At 54.0% G+C, this 13,606-nt stretch overlaps 3 protein-coding genes across 3 annotated transcripts; 2 read left to right on the top strand and 1 right to left on the bottom strand.

Annotated features, from left to right (window-relative positions):
- Positions 1 to 142: 142 nt before the first annotated feature.
- Positions 143 to 613, top strand: DL89DRAFT_268671 (uncharacterized protein; the record flags this gene model as incomplete). Its single annotated transcript, XM_040888000.1, has 1 exon — positions 143 to 613. A coding segment is annotated over exon 1 (254 nt), but the record flags the coding sequence as incomplete, so codon positions are not given.
- Positions 614 to 1,319: 706 nt separating this feature from the next.
- Positions 1,320 to 4,959, top strand: DL89DRAFT_294068 (uncharacterized protein; the record flags this gene model as incomplete). Its single annotated transcript, XM_040890464.1, has 2 exons — positions 1,320 to 1,418; positions 1,501 to 4,959. 2 exons carry the CDS (start codon positions 1,320 to 1,322, stop codon positions 4,957 to 4,959), a joined length of 3,558 nt encoding a protein of 1,185 aa, XP_040741942.1.
- A 47-nt stretch (positions 4,960 to 5,006) lies between these two features.
- Positions 5,007 to 5,603, bottom strand: DL89DRAFT_27129 (uncharacterized protein). The gene has a single exon (XM_040888913.1). The coding sequence runs from the start codon at positions 5,353 to 5,355 to the stop codon at positions 5,053 to 5,055; it is 303 nt and encodes a 100-aa protein (XP_040741941.1). The 5' UTR covers positions 5,356 to 5,603; the 3' UTR covers positions 5,007 to 5,052.
- Positions 5,604 to 13,606: the final 8,003 nt, after the last annotated feature.

Here is a 13,606-nt window from a genome sequence, read left to right as displayed (position 1 = left end):
GTGCCGTTAGGGCAGTCGCGCGACATGTGGCCGGGCTCGCCACAGCTGTGGCAAGTGCGGGCACGCTGCTGCTGGCAGTCGCGCGCGTAGTGGCCGCGGGAGCCGCAGTTGTAGCACGCCGGGCCGGGGCCGGTGCGCTGGCGCGGGGCGCTCTCGCTGCGGGGCTCGGGGCACTCGCGAGACTAAAACGACAAAAAAAAACATGCTTTAGTAGATATGATTGAGACTGTTGCGTAGACAGAACAGATCGGTGTATAATGAATGCAGGGATGGTGGTTATAAGCGGAGCAATGCGGTCCCTTTGTTGCCTATGCGTTGCACTCTGCCATCAACCTTCAGCTGCACCCATTCCCCACCACCTGGCAACACCTTCCCTATATACAGGCACGCACTCCCCTTCTTCGCCTATGCATATGCACGTCCCAGATCGCAGCATGTACACCCCATGCCGTCGATCGGGACATACCATATACAGCAGGCTTGAAAGGGTGCCCGATTGCAACATCGCTAGATAAGAGAAATTCGACAGTGTCTGGAACTTACCAGGTGACCGGACTTGTTGCAGTTGAAGCAGGTCTTCTCGGCGCGCTCGTTGGTGCAGTCGGCGGCACGGTGGCCGGTCTGCTGGCAGTTGTAGCACTTCACAGCAGAAGAGCCCAGGGGGCACTCACGGGCGATATGGCCAGTCTCGTTACAGTTGTAGCACGGACGCTGCGACATTGTTCTTGAATCTTTTGAATCTTGGTAGACGATGAAGAAAAAAGGATAGAAATTGTAAGGAGAGCCGCGTTTGCACAGCTTGCGCGCTTCTGAAGCGCCAGCCCAATTGCCCTTGCCGACAGAAAATTTTTCCAGCCTTCGCGTTGATTGGCCGATTGCCCCAAGCAGCCCACGTTGGCTGGATGCTGGTTTGGCCCGCATCCGGGCTTGACGCTCCTCCCCCGCAGACGATCAAGCCTGGCTTGCTGCCTCTCCCCTTTCCCTATTCTCTGAGGCGGAGGCGAAGTTCCCCCAGGCAAGCGAGTAGCGGTCTGGATACCCCGGTCGACGATGCGCGCCCATCGCAGCTGATGGGACCGGGACTGCGGCGTGGGAGGCCCAGCGGATCATTAAAAAAAACAGCCGCAGGTCCTCCCACCCAGCAGCGTTTGGAGACAAGCGCTGCAATCGCCAGGCGTGGGTGTGTGATGCAGGCAGGCCCAATAGGCGATGTTTCTGGTACGCGCTTCTTGCCTGCCTACTTACGCTCTGTACATATTGATACTTTCAGCACTAGCTACTCTTATTACATAACGGAAAATAGAAGCAACCTTGGGCCAATGAACAGAATTCCGCTGGAAGCGCTGGAGGAGTTCCTCACGCGAATGAGCCGGTACGAATACGAAAGCACCGAGGACGCACACACGCAGATAATGGATGTAAGTGCCGCTTGTAGACACACCGCCAGGAGGCCTGCGAATTTCGACGGCTCTTGCTGAAACAACACACTCCTCCTTGTAGGTATTCATACCGCTGGGCGTGCTTCTATTCAAGCTGCGCACAGCCGAAGAAAAATACACATCGATGGAGTACCTGTCGCCATCAAACTTTAAGCGGGGCAACGACTACATGCACTCACAGTATTCGCCCCTTGTCGGCCAGCTGCGCAAGGCGATACGCAAAATCTCGCAAAAGTACGAGCGCGAGTGCGAGCGTCTGCTGGACCTGACGGTGCCCAAGCCAGAGTTCGGTCGCGGCGCCGCAGCTGGCAACCCTGGCAACCCTGGCAGCAGCCAGCAGGGGGGCCCGCCGTTTCTCGCTAGCACGCGCAATGAGAACGATACGCCCTCATCGCACCTCTACTATGCACCAGCCAGCCACAATTGCGGGGCGAGTAGTCGCGCAGAAGCACAAACAAATTACGGCAGTAGAGCCAGCGGATACGAGAAATTCCAGACTCCCGGTAGGCAGCGCGTCGAGCCGCGGCCGACCAGCATGGCTCACCCGCCGGTTGCTGGGGGGCTGGGCCCGATCGACTCGCCGGTCATCGGCAGTGAGCAGAATACACCGACAGTGATCACTCACTCGAGGCAAGGCACGCTGTCGACGTTTGACGCAAACAGATACAGCGAGGCACAGGACGAGGCACAGCAGCTGTCGGTCGACTTGGCGGCGATAAAGTCGCTGACGGATTTCCTGCATGTGTTTATCAAGGTGCGCAAGATCCTGGTCGTGTTCTATCGTCTGGTGGCCACGACTGGACCGGTGCTCGAGAGTGAGGATATGGCAGCACTACTGGGTAAATGCGAGTGCGCACTGGATGCCATCACACCACAGGCAATGTATCGCCAACTATACGACAACATCCGCTACGAGGTCGGCATTATGCGGTGCATCGTGTCGTGGGACGAGAGCATTGCGCAGTACAACTTTCTGAAAGCTGTCACAGCAATGAGCCGCGCCAAAACACAGCTCAGGGCATGGGGCGACAGCCTGCCACCAATTGGACAGCCGCGAGAGCCACCGGCAGCGAACAAGACGCCCAATAGCAGTATAGGCCGAGGCAGCATCTATGACAGCATCAGCGGAGCACTGAGCAAAGGCAGCTGGGAGCACCCGGATAAGGAGGCCTCGGCGGGCGCCAATAACCCAAAAAAGTTTCTTCTCTCTGCGTTTGCAAAGTCGACGCGCATGGTGCAGAGTCTGATTTGGGGGAGCGACGGATCCGGATCTGGCATGTCCGAAGAGGACATTAGAGTGCGGCGGATGCGGTTCGTATACACGTGGATCAGCAGCTGGACCGAGCACCTGGCCATCAAGACCACGGTCTACTTTCAGCAGATCATTGGGCCGCATCGATCACTATACCATGACGATCTATCGCCGCACGCCCGGCACAGCGCCATCATGGAGGACATCTGGTCGCGACCCAGCATGGCCAAATTCAACCTGAATGACCTGGCCACCACCTTTCTGCATGCCAACGACGGACTGTTCGTGGTTCTCTTGCTCGAGTCGTCCAAGGAGCGGCCATTCTGCAGTGACGGATTCGCCATGGCCGGGACTAACATCAAGGTGCCGGAGACGTTTGTACAGTCCTATGCCATGCTGTTTTGCATCACGAACCAGCCGCTTATGCGCTCACATGGATACCACTTGCGAGACTCGCTGTCGCAGGATATCCACACATCTGCACCCGATCCCGACGAGTCGCTGCAGACCTTGGACGGGCGCCAATTGGATGCTGAGTGGTTCAGGCGCAAATGTCTTCCGGATTTTGTCAGTATTCTCGAGGGCGACGCCGAGCCGCTCGATACAGAGCTGCTGAGGGCGAACCCAATGGTCACGGCTATGGGCAATGACGCCGAGCGGCTACTCGCCGAGCTCGACTCTTCGATAGACGAGATATGTGCTGCCCCACATGCTGTCGATGATGAAAGCGGCATGGAGATTGCAGGTGGCAAGCACGAGGCAGAGTCGCCAGTGATGCAGCCCATGCAGTCAGCCATCTCTGAAACCATCGAACCCATAGCGACCAATGCTCGGCAGAGTGCTGCCAACGACCCGACACGGCAGAGGGCTGAGTCGGATCCACAGAGTAAAACTGCTGCTGGTGCTGTCAATCGCCATGCCACGCCCATTGTGCACCTGAACGATGAAGCCGAGGACATTGCGCGACCAGGAAGTTCCTTTGAGGGGGCTGAATCAGCTGGAGAAAATGGACACTATCAGCTTGTCGGGCTGGAGCATGAGGACGGGTACGAGTTTATAGGCGACCCCAGCGATGAGCATATTGAGGGCCACAGCCTGTACTCGACATATCTGCTAAAGTCACACCTGCGAAACAACCAGGTCGCCACTGCACAGAGCAAGCAGGGGCGTGGCAGGCGGCTTGTTGAGCGCAAGACAAGCAAGGGCTCGCGGTTCGCAGACACACAGCCCCAGCAATCCGGCATGCAGTACCAGCGGTGCACTAGTCTGGCTCTCAACAGTGAGACCGTCAGTGGGCCGGCAGAGCATTCACAGCTCGAACACTGCTTTGGGAATGCCGTTAGTGTCCCTGCCGGCCAGGTGTCGCAGGCCATGCAGATCAAATATGCGACCGTGGGCAGTCGCGATTCTAAGCCAGGGAGACCTCGGGAGCCCCATCGCTGTGGGTCAGGCGGGTTCTCGCTGTCAGAGCTAGCAAACGAGATCCAGAAATCTGGCAGCGCATCCGAAGCAGTGCCACTTGGGAGCTGCAGTACTGCCAGAACCCAGGCAGTAGCGTCGATGGCCAATGCCACAGCATCCGATGCCGGCTCGATGCGACGCATCCGAAGCGGGGGCCGACTACGTGAAATGGCTGCTCCCCTGAAGCTGACGCTTGACAATGCCTCACGCACGTACTCGCCTCAGAAGCGGCACACCGACGCCTCCTCAATCCACTCGTTAACACTCAGCACACCAACACGGGCCAGCTTTGGTGCCAAGTCTGGGCGTGCGGCAATGACCGCTATGGTGGCCGAGTCCAAGGGTGTCTATGCACGCAGATTGACGCGTGCGGATATCCCGCATGGCGCAATGACATCACTTGATGCGACTGCTGCCGCTGGCAGCCATGCAGGCAGCACTGGTCTTGGCGGCAGGACTGAGGCGCTGCTGCACGCACTGCCGGGGGCGGCGGCTAGCGGTAGTGTCAGTGTGCGGGGGAGGTCATTTGCCAAGGCAAATCCGCCACCGCTGTCGCCACAGCAGAGCAGCAATATGCTGAAGCAGCCGCCGCTCCAACACCAGGCGCCACCACATACCGCGAGCAAGGCCGAGGAGCACACATATCTGTACTCACGCGTTGGCCCGGCCATCACACTGGTGTCGATCCTTGTCGAGACCGACAAGAGCAAGAACCGCCGTGCTGAGGCAAACCGCTCTTGGCTGGAGATGGTTGACAAACTCCGCGGAACACCGCTGTTTCAGCGCCTTATGTCGCTGCCAGCCTGATGCCACCACCATCACTGGCCTTTATGTCTAAACCCCTTTTCCAGGACATGGTGCTCTGAACTTCCCCGCATTCCAAAAATAGCTGATCGGTTGTCAAAAAGGGAAAGCGGGCATGCCTGCTTTTGCCAATGTTGGGGAAGGGAGCAGACATTTCCTCATCTTGATTTCCTCGTCCTTCCCGTATTCACAAGCGCTGGCATGCGCGCTCCAGTTGGTTGCCAGCAGGCGCTGTCCCTCATCTGTTCTGAGGATTGTCCACAGCTCTTGTGAGGAATATTCTATTCCTGTCAGTCCTGATTTTTTGCCCTTGCAAAACGATGCTTGCCGCTGCCAAGCACCGCCTGCATAAAGCAGGCAAAAAAAAAAGTATGTCCATCGCTGACCATACAGAGCCATGTTAAAAATAGAATCACAATCGGCCTGTGGTTGATTTTTTTTTTGCAACTTACTTTTACACTTTATTTAGCAAGGCAAGCACTCTTTAGCGTCATGTTATTCCAGCAGGCAGCGGGCTATTTCTAGCACCAAGGTCCAGACGAGTATATATTACCGGGGGCCGGGAGTGGGGCGAAGCAGACATATCCCAGACACACACATCCACATTCTCTGATTCTCTATTTCATTTAACGACAGATTGACTGGCCGCATTGTAAACACAGCGACTTTTCCTCTCTCTTTTCATACATCGCCTTGCATCACTTGCATTCCTTTACTTGCACCCCGCAATTGCCTCTACGTACGATCCACCACGGTTGTCAACACACACTCCAAGCAGCCTCGGCGCACATTACAAAAACCAACCCTAACCACACACCAAGCTACCTTAAATCCGCATCCAGTGCCAGTCACTATCCACCGCAATCCCAGCCCAGCAGTTTTGGAAAAACGAAGAATGCCTAGCACTGTTATGCCACCCCCAAGCCAGACGTACCTGTGCAAGCTGTGCTACACAGGCCACAGCAACATCCACTCGGCACGTAACCACTTGTATGATAGTCACGACCTCAACCTATGCACTGATGATACTTGGGACTACGTGAACGTCATTAGCTCATCATGAGCAATTGCACAGATTCTGATTTCCTTGAATGACTCCTGTTTCTCCTGCATACATGTTTGCATAAGCTTCTGCACCTCATCGATAGATTTTTCTTTCACCATGTCTATACTACACAATACTTTCGCCATTCAAATAAACAATACTTTTTTTCAATATCGCACGTGCATCTTTAGCCATTTCTTTTATTCATGGCATTGGTAGGTTTCCGGTATTTGTCTTTAGGGTAGCACGCGCCAGTTTGCAGATTTTTCTACTATGCCACTCCCAATCTTGAACGCAGTGAAAGCTGGGTGAAATAGCAGTTGCGTCCATGCATTTCCCACACTTCCCTGACGCCCAGTGTCAGACACGCTGAGGCAGACGAGTTCCACTCGCACAAAAGGTAGTAATGCAATGGCTGCCCTGTTGAAACAAAAACATCGCTAGCCCACCTCCCCCTCAGCTTTCTGATAGAAAGAAGAGACAAAAAGGCACTGGCTGGCCGAGTCCACTCTGACGATGTGAACGATGTTAAACAATATAGAGACTCGAGTGGGGGAGGTGACGCCGTTGGCGGGCCTCGATACTACGGTGCTGTCCCTTTCGCACCCCTTCCCCGAGCGCTGCCCTACCAGGAAAGGGGCAATATGTCGGTAATCGGATGCGCCTGAGCATTTTAAACAAAACGCGCCTGATCTGGCGACCATTTTGTGAAGTGGGAAAAGGTGGATTGCTCTGGGTTCCTTTTTTCCTCACCCCAAGTTTTACTCTTTTTGCAAGCGTCGAAGCACGCCTTTCCTTGTTCTTGTCACTCATTTGCGACAGTACTGTAGTCAAATACCAGGAAGGCGAACCGCTTCCAGCTTTCCCTTACTCTATTGCAGACGCTCGTTGCTGTGCTCCTGGACCGTATCTCGGAGGCATCAGTCACCGCTACATCTGCACTATTCAAGCGGAAGGTGGCCATTGTTTGATAACGTACCCTATTGTCCACAACCCCCAAGGAACCCTTAGCCACTCTCCACCTTGTCGCCCAAGTAATTTCCAAACCTGGGCATACTTCCTATTGCGGCCCAACAAGGAGCACAAATTCAGCCGCTTCTCACACCCACAGCGCATTTGCAGAAATAAGCGCCCGTACCTGCCACAGAGGCAGTGGTAGCGTCGCCATTTCGCAGCGAAAAGGTAAGCCGCTCATTATTACCAAGCATGCGCAGTCTGTAAATCCTGTTTGAAGCTGCACCTGTCTGGTTGTCTCCCTCAGCAGTGGCATATTGCGTATATTGTACCTGCTAACTGTACGCCATCGTGGGCCCTAGACATCAGCAGGAATCTGAGGCTCTGGAGCATATCCTGCCGCCTATCCGTCTACTACTACTATTGTTTTTGTCGCCTACTCGGAAAAAAGGTAAACAATCGCTATCGAGCCACTGCGCCCCTCGCAACAACAGGGATGCGACAGCCCAGGCTTTCTCGTCACAAAACGTGCTCCATGCTGTTTACGTTTTGTGCTGCTCCCTGCTGCTCCCTCACTGGGTCCACTCCACAAATTGGCGCAGTCATCATCAATAACCTGGAAAATTAAAATAGTGCCCACTGTACTTGGATCCCACCCTGGCAGGACGAAACATAACTTGTCCCTATTATTGTCCCTTTGTTTACCATTCTCAACATATGGATATAACAGGAAGCTGTGTATTTGCGGTGAGCGGCGGTGGCATCTCCTAGTGGCATCGTTTGCTGCTCCAGATATTCACTTGCTCCAGCCAGCCTGGCCTTCTGTCTTGCCGTATTGCGAGTGTAATTGGGGCTGAGATCCAAACCAGAACAGTCGGTTTTCGTCTCCTTAGTTCTCTTCGCATCTGCGGCACCTTTTTCCGAGCAGCCATCTTTCCGATATCCTTAGTTTAAAAGCCCTGGGTCATCAAGGGTCCACTGCAGCTGTCCGACCACTCCACCTTCCTAGACACACCCGCTCAATTGCTTTGTATACAGCATCCACTTCTCCACTCGTTTCTGGCGCACTTGCATCTATTGCCAGTGACTCTCTCCTGACCAATTCGCTGTTCATGAGGCATTCACACGACAAACTGCCAAAACACCAACAATAGGAACTCGCTGAACGACCCATTCGGCACGCATCCCAGTCGCCGCCGCCTATTCACTACTGGCCAGCCCAACGACGTGCAACAACACCGTCATAGAGCCGATTATTCGACGTGGTAAGTGCATTCCTCCTTCCCCAACGCCATTATCTGCACCTGCTGCGTCTGCCTCTCGTGTGTGTGGGATTGGTGCGGTGGAAATGCTGGGTGAGTGATTGGCGCTGGCAAAGATTCTGGATGAGTAATTGAGCGCTGCAGGGTATGGTCGGACAAAATTGTGGGTTGCCAGCAGCGAGCAACGCTGGCATGTATGAGTTGCATGTGGCGATTGTCTATGGATAGGAGTCGAGTCTATATCAGACCTTCCCACTTGCTTGACGTATGCATGCATGCGGGCTCCTTTGTCGGCCTGCATTCTGGAGGCTTGCATGCTTCACATTGTTGGTCAACCGTCATTCAAATACACCCAAGAAATTTTCGAGGCGTATCCTTTATTCCTTGCCTTTTGGCTGTCCCTGAGTTGCCTCCCGTCTATGGCATAATCCTCGCTTGTCCAAGCTCACGCTCAAAGTTGCTGCAAAACCTGCACACCAGGCTCGTTCTGCCGACAATGTGGAGGCTAGGGCGGCATGTACAAAACCATGATTTCTCTGCACACAATGCGCAACCGCCATACTCATAGTGCACTCCCCACTCCTCCACCCCACTACTCCTCTCCGTTTCGCGTTTTGCATGTTGTCAGATGCTCGAATAATGGCATCTGAAAGGTGCTTCAGCGCTGGTGAGGGCAAACGTTTGGGGAGGGGACAAGCAAAATCTGTTGCACATCTGCTCCTTGCTGCGCGCCATTATTTCTTGCTGCGAGACGCGTAGTGCGCAACGCCCTATTGTTCTGGATGGCACTTGAGCGAAGCGCACACGGCCCACACGACCAATTCAAACAAACATTGCCTAAAAACACATGTACTATTCTGATATTTCTTCTTGTAGAAGTCAAACGAACCCAGTCACCTGCCCCCGTGCGGAGCACATTTCAACAGCATATTCACCGATTGACCTCGCGACGTCCGAAAGGTATAGTATCTCTGGCTATTTCTCCAACATGCCGGCTATGCTGTGCTCGCTTTTGTGTGCCATGTCTGCTCTGAAGAAGACAGCTCATGTTCCACTGAGCCAGCTCAGCGGTTGGGTATGGCCGCACTTATTACATCACTTGGCGATTTGAGACGGACAAAGACCCGGGAATTTGTATGTGGGCTATGTGCGAACGCTGAGACAGCCGAGAGGCTACAATTAGAAAGGGCCGAGCTTGCATTGCGCTTTCTTTTTTGGGCAAGCGAGCGAGATTGAGCGCCTCGCAATTTCCCTCCACCGCCTGGTTATTGTCGCCTATTGACCTCAGGAACTCACGCAATTTGCCTCTACATGGTTTTCTCTAATTTACCACTGGAGCTCCCTACTCCATTTCGCCAGAGGGCGTATAGTGTCTGGCTTGCTTGTCCGCCATTTCCATCCCCCATTTTGACTCAGCCGTGCATTGTCGTGCATATACAATCCACCTTGTGATTCTTTGTGCCAGCCTCTCCTCCAGCCTTGACGCTCTCTCATCCATCGCATGCTGCGGCTGCTACCGTCTGGCCCACGTTCATCACCACTGGCGCCAAGTAGTAGTCGCTGCCCGAGGCCAAATTGGATCCGCATTTGCCAGTGCTGCTGAAGCAGCTTCCATTGGCGATTATTTCTGCGATACGTCGTGGCCCACATATGTGCCTACATTTGAGGATGGACGGTGGAGATCATAATTGCTGCATGTTGAGGGCAGGCAGCCAATGTTGTTAGACTAGATGGTCTCGGCAGCGCGGTCAGATTCTGCTCCCTCAATTCCACCACTCGCTTTGCACGATCTTGCCTGTGGTGGACAGACTGCCGATGCAAGCCGGCGGGATCGGCGTCCCTCTTTTTTCGCCCTTCATGCGTGCTTACCAGCCCAACCCCGCAATCTGAATAATTGTGCATGTATTTTTGGAGTCTTGGTGTGCTGAATATGGTGATATCGGCGGGTTCTCGGGGATGGAGATCATTAGAGCCAAGTGATGTACGCTTCTCGAGATCTCCTTGTAATTCCTCTTTGTACCTGTCAGTCTTTTGATTCCCCGCAGCTTTGCCGCAACAGGCAACTGACGACATCCTCCAGCTTTGCACACAACGTCCTCTATCGCTGCCACTTGCCCAGTACATGTACAAATCCTGTCAGGGCTGGGAGGGAGTTGCTGCTGCCTTCCTGTCCATTCGGTGGGCGCATAGCACAGGTGCAAGCTTCCACCTGCTGTCAGCTGATGGCCTTCTGCCTCCTATCCCTTTGTCTGTCCTGCACTTTTCCTCGACATGTCGCTCCTGCTCGCCAGCTATATGGTGTTTCTCGAGTCAACTTTTCTCCCCATTCCGCCTTGCCTTCGTGCTTGCATGGAGTTTGGTTGGGCGAGATGCCTTCCGCCCCGATGCAGCTGGTTGCAGGCTCGCTGTCGTATCGTGCCTATGCATGTCGCTGATTACACTTTTTGGCGGTTTCCGCTTTGCTAACTATTTATTGTCTGCTACTTGGAGAGGGGCGGGCGATCGGCTGGTTCGGTGCCGACCTCCAACATCTCGGTGTTTCTATTTGTGTCCGCGCATCACCTATTTCCCCGCGCACTGTGTCCCTGAAATCAGCGATGTTATTACATGAACATCGCTTGCGACATCTCCCCTTACTCTGGTCATTGATTTTCGACTTACACGCTAGCTGCTGAGAAACACCGCACATGGTTTACTCCTAGTTCGCCACAGTAGTCCCTGTGGATCGAGGCGCATGCGGTAGACATGCACTCACACCATTCCCCCCGTCTCTCCCGAAATATCAGAATGTCGCGGTGCTAGCTCGCTTTTTGCCCATCCGGCCCCTTCATACATATTGGGTCATTCTTATTATCGATGCAGTCCAATTCTCGGCTGCCCAGTTGGCCTGCGTTTTTTCTCGCCGGCAGGGTAGAGGCGAAATAGCCTACCTTCACACTACATTGTTCCGCTCTGTTAAGAAAGGTCGTGTTCAGCTCGGGTCCTGCTCTCCTCCCCTTCGACCCTCCCCTTAGGCCCACCCCTTTTGTAAAACACCCTTTTGTGTGTGCTGTCTGTGCATTGCCAGCTCCTTGCCCTCCGGGTCTTGTCCACCCCCTTGACTCCCCGCTGCCTAGACGTCAGCCGCACTATATGATTTTTTTGCTCCTTTGTCACTCATCTGTAAGAAAAAAAGAAGAGTGTCTGTCCTTGGCAGACCGCCAAGGATAGCGTTTTTCCGTTTTTGCAAACCGTATATATATGTGCTCATGCCCTCTTGCCTTTGTGCTGTCGGATATCCAGCGTCATTCTATTTCCTGTACTTTTCACTTATGTGTATCATCTCAGCATTCCTTACTCTGTAGACACTTTGGCCAGCCAGCACAATCAAGCCTTTCCCGCCATACGTTTTATTTTAAAGGTCAGTACCCTGTCTTGCCAACCTTGCTCTGTCGCTAGGGATTCTGGCCAGCCAGATTGCTCGCGACGCAGTGCTCGCTGACTATCGCGTGCCACTCCGTGTGTGCGCACACAAGATCGGAGGCGGCCAAGTCACAGTGATTTGCGCTGCACCCGATTCAACAGACCCTTCTCTGTCTTCTTTCCTCTTGCCTCTACTCTATTTGCTTGTTGCATTCCTGACATCACAGCCCTTTTCGCCAGAAACGATATCCTGTATATCGCAAAGCACGTTTCCCTTTTTCGCCTTTGCAACCTTTTAGTATTGTCTAAATTCCGTCTCCAACCCTGAATTTGTACTTTTAGCTCTCCTACTATTTCGCTCGGCTCCACCGCAACCCACCAGCAGCAGACCCATCTCCACCACAAACATCGACTCGGGCGTCTGCTATACATATATATCCTAGCCATCAGCACTGACTCTGCGACTCGTTTTATTTTCGCTCAGCATACTCAGTTACGCTCGGCCAACACACGCAAGGTAAGATATGCTATAATTCAAGCGACGTGACGTTTGTTCCGATATCTGTTCCAGCCCTGGTTCACAGCATCATCATGCGCTCTTTGTGCTGGGAACAAAGGCGAGCAACGTGGAGGAGGAGGAGCACCATCCGGCCAAGGCTTCATGGTGTACGACCAAAACCGCGGGCGCCGATTATCTGTGGCCGTGTATCGGCTGTTGCTGTGTCTGTGCTGCGGACACGACGGCCTCGCATCGCCCACACAACTCCCCTGAATCATACTGTCGACACCAGTTGCGCTGCCCTTGCTCCTTGCGCCCTCTAACTCCAGGACCCTTTTTCAGGCAGGCGCCTGTCACGGGCTCCATGGTGTTTTTTGCGAGTGACCATCTGTCTCGGGCGCTTGTTCCACTGCGGGCGTGACGGGACAGGCGCTCACCGAAAATCCGTCTGGCGCCCTTGACACTCGCAGAGAACATGTGCGGATCCGCGCTCACTCTTTCATGCAGCCGGCCATTGTGCTGTTTCAGTCTGGTCTGCCCGGCTACAGCGATATCGCTGGGCTGTGGAGGACGAAGACAAAGCTGACTGCTGCAATGGCCTGTCTCGGCTGCTTTCCTGGGCTCCGTCTGCGCCCAGAATAGCAAAGGGGGCTGCTGCTGTATATGTAAATTATCCGCTTGCCCACATGCTTCGCACGACTGGCGCAGTCGTCTATTTTCGCCCCCTATCCCACGCCAATAGCGTCGGTGTCCTTGGATTTCACCACCCTTGTCATGCATTCCATGCACTAGTGCATGTATTCCTTCCTTTGGGGGGTAGTTGGTGGAGATTACCTGCATGTTTTTCCTCCTCCCTCTCACCCGCATCCACCTTTTGTGTGCCAGTCGAGTACCGAGACATAGAGTGCGCTACTGAATTGCAGGTGCTGGATGAATTGTGCTGCCACATCCATCGCGCCCTCTGGTTATGCAGCAATATATGTGGGCAGCAGGGAGTGGTGGCGTAATCTCGATTATTTGCACCAACCATTGTGGATCGGCTCGTTGAGTGGGCGTATTCTTCGCTGCCTGTGCTCCCCTGCAAGCCCTCGGCAGATGGCAGCTTACATGGTTGGTCATATCCTCCCTCTTTTTTGTCTCTGCCGCTCTCTTGACTCAGTGGCCATTCACGCCACAGTGATCTGCTGCTTGACGCACAGGCTGATTGGTGCCGTGGGTTCTCAACTGTCTTGTTTCTTTTCCCTTCACGCGCTGTAGATTGTAGCAGAACAACCAGCACCTGCTTGCTTATTTTCGAAGAACCAGACCTTCGCTTGCTACCACTCGCTCAAGTCGCCAGGACAAAAGGTAAGAGTTATGCTTAGATGGCATCCCGCTGGCTCGCTCTGGGTTTGCGATGATACGCTACCGCTATCTGCGAGCTGCTATTGTTCCCGGCTGCATAGCACCCATCAGCGGCCACGCCTGCACAGCAAGCTGGTGCCAGTG

The sequence above is a fragment of the Linderina pennispora genome, assembly GCF_002104995.1.
Source record: "Linderina pennispora strain ATCC 12442 chromosome Unknown DL89scaffold_10, whole genome shotgun sequence".
Classification (NCBI taxonomy): domain Eukaryota; kingdom Fungi; phylum Kickxellomycota; class Kickxellomycetes; order Kickxellales; family Kickxellaceae; genus Linderina; species Linderina pennispora.
Note: the sequence above shows the minus strand (reverse complement) of the source record. Positions and strands in the feature narration are given on the sequence as shown.